Source organism: Alligator sinensis, unplaced genomic scaffold (assembly GCF_000455745.1).
Source record: "Alligator sinensis unplaced genomic scaffold, ASM45574v1 scaffold858_1, whole genome shotgun sequence".
Taxonomy (NCBI): Eukaryota; Metazoa; Chordata; order Crocodylia; family Alligatoridae; genus Alligator; species Alligator sinensis.
Genome location: NW_005842079.1, coordinates 740,465 through 743,734, shown reverse-complemented (window position 1 = coordinate 743,734; position 3,270 = coordinate 740,465). Strand labels below are relative to the sequence as shown.

General features: G+C 58.1%; 1 protein-coding gene across 1 annotated transcript in view; it reads right to left on the bottom strand.

Moving 5' to 3' along the window:
- LOC102382728 (2'-5'-oligoadenylate synthase 1-like) overlaps window positions 1-1,441 on the bottom strand; it is a 20,415-nt gene extending 18,974 nt beyond the window's left edge. Inside the window, exon 1 of the mRNA XM_025204384.1 lies at window positions 777-1,441. Within this exon, the coding sequence (XP_025060169.1) occupies window positions 777-845 (69 nt within the window). The 5' untranslated portion in view covers window positions 846-1,441. The remainder of the gene's footprint in view (window positions 1-776) is intronic.
- Window positions 1,442-3,270: the final 1,829 nt, after the last annotated feature.

Below are 3,270 nucleotides of genomic sequence, written 5' to 3'. Positions count from 1 at the left end.
CAGGAGTTGCTGGGACAGCGAGGACCTCGACCGCTTGCAGAAGAGCTCCCCGTTCTGCCTTTCCTCCGGTCTCAGCCTGCTCACTCACCCTCCTCTTCCATTTCATCCTGCCCGGGTGCCGAGTCAGCCAAGCCAGCTCTGCCCGCCCCCGTGTAAACCAGGGAGGGGACGGGACCTTCCCAGAGCAGCCCAGGGGGTCTCCAGGGCGGGAGTGATGAGCCAGCCGCCCGCCCCCACCCTGCCGCAGCAACCCACCACCCAGCGCTGCATTTTCCTCCCTCTGCCCTCCTCCCTCCTTGTGTCTGTCCTCTCCAAAGCAGGAAAAGCAAAGCCTTTTGGCAGCACTCAGAGCCAAAACTCAGTGCCAGAACTGAGCCCTTCTTCCCCGCTACGGGCTTGTGGGCGGACTACGAGACTAAGTGGTATGTTCTCCCTGGAGAGGGCCTGGAATAAGCTTGGATCAGGTCTGTTCGGCCTGCCGCATGGCGTGCCAGCACCGCTTTGACCCCGTCCCTTGGCCTGTCCTGGCTGAGGTATCTCGGACCTCAAACCAGGTTTAACTGGTGAGTCTCTGGACCCACCTCTTCCAGCAAAACCAAGCCAACAGCTCCCTCCCTTTCTCCCTGACAACCTTTCCTTCCCTGGCCGGACCTGGGTAGGTGAGGGTCTAGAGACCTCACCTTCACTGTCTTGTCCACCTTGATGTCTTCAAAGCACTGCTCCTTCAGGAAGTCACAGATCCTCCGGACCGTATCCTTCACCTGCTGCTGGAACTCCTCGCTGGGCTGCAGGTTGTCTGCAATCCAGGCATCCAGGTCCCTGGCTCGCACCTGGTACAGCTCCATCTCTACTGCCTCTCTAGCCCCTTGAGGCTGCTGCTTTTTAAGGATCCCGGCACAGCCCTGCCCTGCTGACGTCTCCCTCACAGATGGCGTCACGTGGAGGATATTAAGGTGGACTGGGTTCCTGCGCTGGGGGCTGGGGCCAGTACGAAAGCCTGGGCACTGCCGCCCCGCACTCCCAGCATGGCAGGGCAGCCAAGTCTTCTTCCCCCATCCGTACCTGCAGGGGCTCCTACCAGGCCCTGCCCATGGGCTCTGTCCCCCATTCCAGCCCCTGACCCAGATGCTGGAGAATGTGACACTTCCCAGCCCTGTCCCTAAGCCGAGTGCTGTGCAGGACAGTAGACCCTGTGCCCCGAGTCATCTTCATGTCACTCTGTGGCCTCTTCATGAAGCTCTGAGCTGCAGCGGGGTCACCGGGGCTGGCTGCGGTCAGGGAGATGCCCCCTCCCCAGGGCTCCATGGTCAGGTGCCAGCCAGGCAGACCCAGGGCTGGCACCTACAGGGCTGCTGATGGGGTGCTGAGCTTCCGCCCTGCCCAGGACTGCGTCCTGCCCATCCCCTCTTGCCCTGCACAGGGCAGTCTTGCAAGCCCCGGTGCTGCAGGAGCTGAGGGTGCTGTGCTGAGCAGGCGGCGGGAAGGGCCCCAGAGCACAGGACCGGTTTCACGGTACTGGCTGCATTCCCACGGCCACCTTAAGCAGTGTTGTGTTTTTTTTTACAGCAGCACGATAAGCATGGGTTCAGTTTCACAGCCCCTAGGTTTCGCTTTCCAGACTGCCAGAAACGAAACCGGGGAGCAGGGACTGCCAGAGCTGCAGCTGGGGGGAGAGGGAGGGGGGAGCGTGAGGCAATCTAGGCTGGACTTTCCCTGCTGTTTGTCTGACCAGTTTGAGTTCCTGCTCTCCCGTGCCAGCACACGCCATTCTGCGTTGCTGTGGCTGGAAGTGGAAGCTGCAAGCACAGAAGAGGATGCAGTCAGCCACAAGCACCCAGCTGAGATCAGTCAGGCACAATGCCCTTCCCTGAGACAGCCACAGGTCCCTGCTTTGCACCCTGGCAGTGCCGAGTGCAGGGAGGTGGGGCAGCCTGGGCCAGCTCGATGCTGTGTCCAGAGCTACTTGGGCAAAAGAGGACCAGGAAAAGGGAGGGGACCCGTCAGGAGTGGCTGGCATAGACCTGTGCCCCAGCTATAATCTGCACATGGGGAAAGGCCCATGGCACCCCCACGACTGTGTTACAGTGGAGCTCAGTACCTAGCCAATTGCCCAGCCAGCCGCCACCCCCACGCTCCTGCACCCCATCCTTCTGCCGAAACCTACAAAGCTTGGCCTTAGCAGATGTGTAAGGGGAATCAGGCTCTGGTTATAGCCATGGGATCCTGAGTATAAGGGGCCCCCTGCTTCCTCTTGCTCCTACCCTAGCCCTGATGGATGAGGGTGGGGAGGGGCACTGCTTACATCTTTACTACCTTAGTGTGGAGCTAGCTATGTACTTCCTCCTGTGCTAGTCAAGCTGCCTGGTTTGGAGCCCAGAAACCTGTCCAGGCCCTTACTGAGTTTGGAGCCCAGGAATGGGGGATGGGCCAAGACAAAGGTAGCTTTCAGCTCGCTCTGGCACCATTTTCAGGGACTGCTCCATTCTGTTTTCAGAGCAGTGATGTGTGTTGGGAGAAGGTGGGACCAGGTGAACTGGAGATCCCCCGGGACCCTCCAAAACTTTTGCTACCAGAGCAGCCTGAAGGGGTTGCAAAAGCAATCATTGTGTCTCCTGCCCATGACACGTCTGCCTTCCAGGTCCAGGGCTCAGCCAGCTGCTGGAAAAAGCAAGGGGTTGATGTCCTGCTGCCTTCTGGCACTGCCCTGATGTCAGTAGTGGTGACCTGCTGCTACTGTGCAGCCTTTCGTTGGAAGAAAATTCCTTCCTGACCCCAAATGTAGCAATTGTTGGTGTAACCCTGAGCAGAAGAGCAATACCTTTCAGCCAGGAGCATTCATGAAGGGAAAAATATTCCTTTCTGGTTCCTACAATCAGCAAAAGTCCGGAAGCATGGGCCTTTGACACCGTCTCTCACCCCATCCTCATCAATAAATTAAGCGACTGTGGCATTGATGCCTGCACAGTTGGATGGGTAAAAATTAGCTGATGGGGCGCACCCAGAGAGTAGTGGTGGACGGGTTGTACTCAACCTGGCGAGATGTGAGCAGTGGGGTAACCCAGGGCTCGGTCCTCGGGCCCGCACTGTTTAACATTTTCATCAGTGACTTGGACGAGGGGGTGGAAAGCATGCTGTGCAAATTTGCTGATGACACTAAGATGTGGGGCAAGGTGGACACATTTGAAGGGAGAGAGAGGCTGCAACTAGATTTAGACAGACTACAAAAGTGGGCAGATGAGAATAGGATGGGGTTCAACGTAAACAAATGCA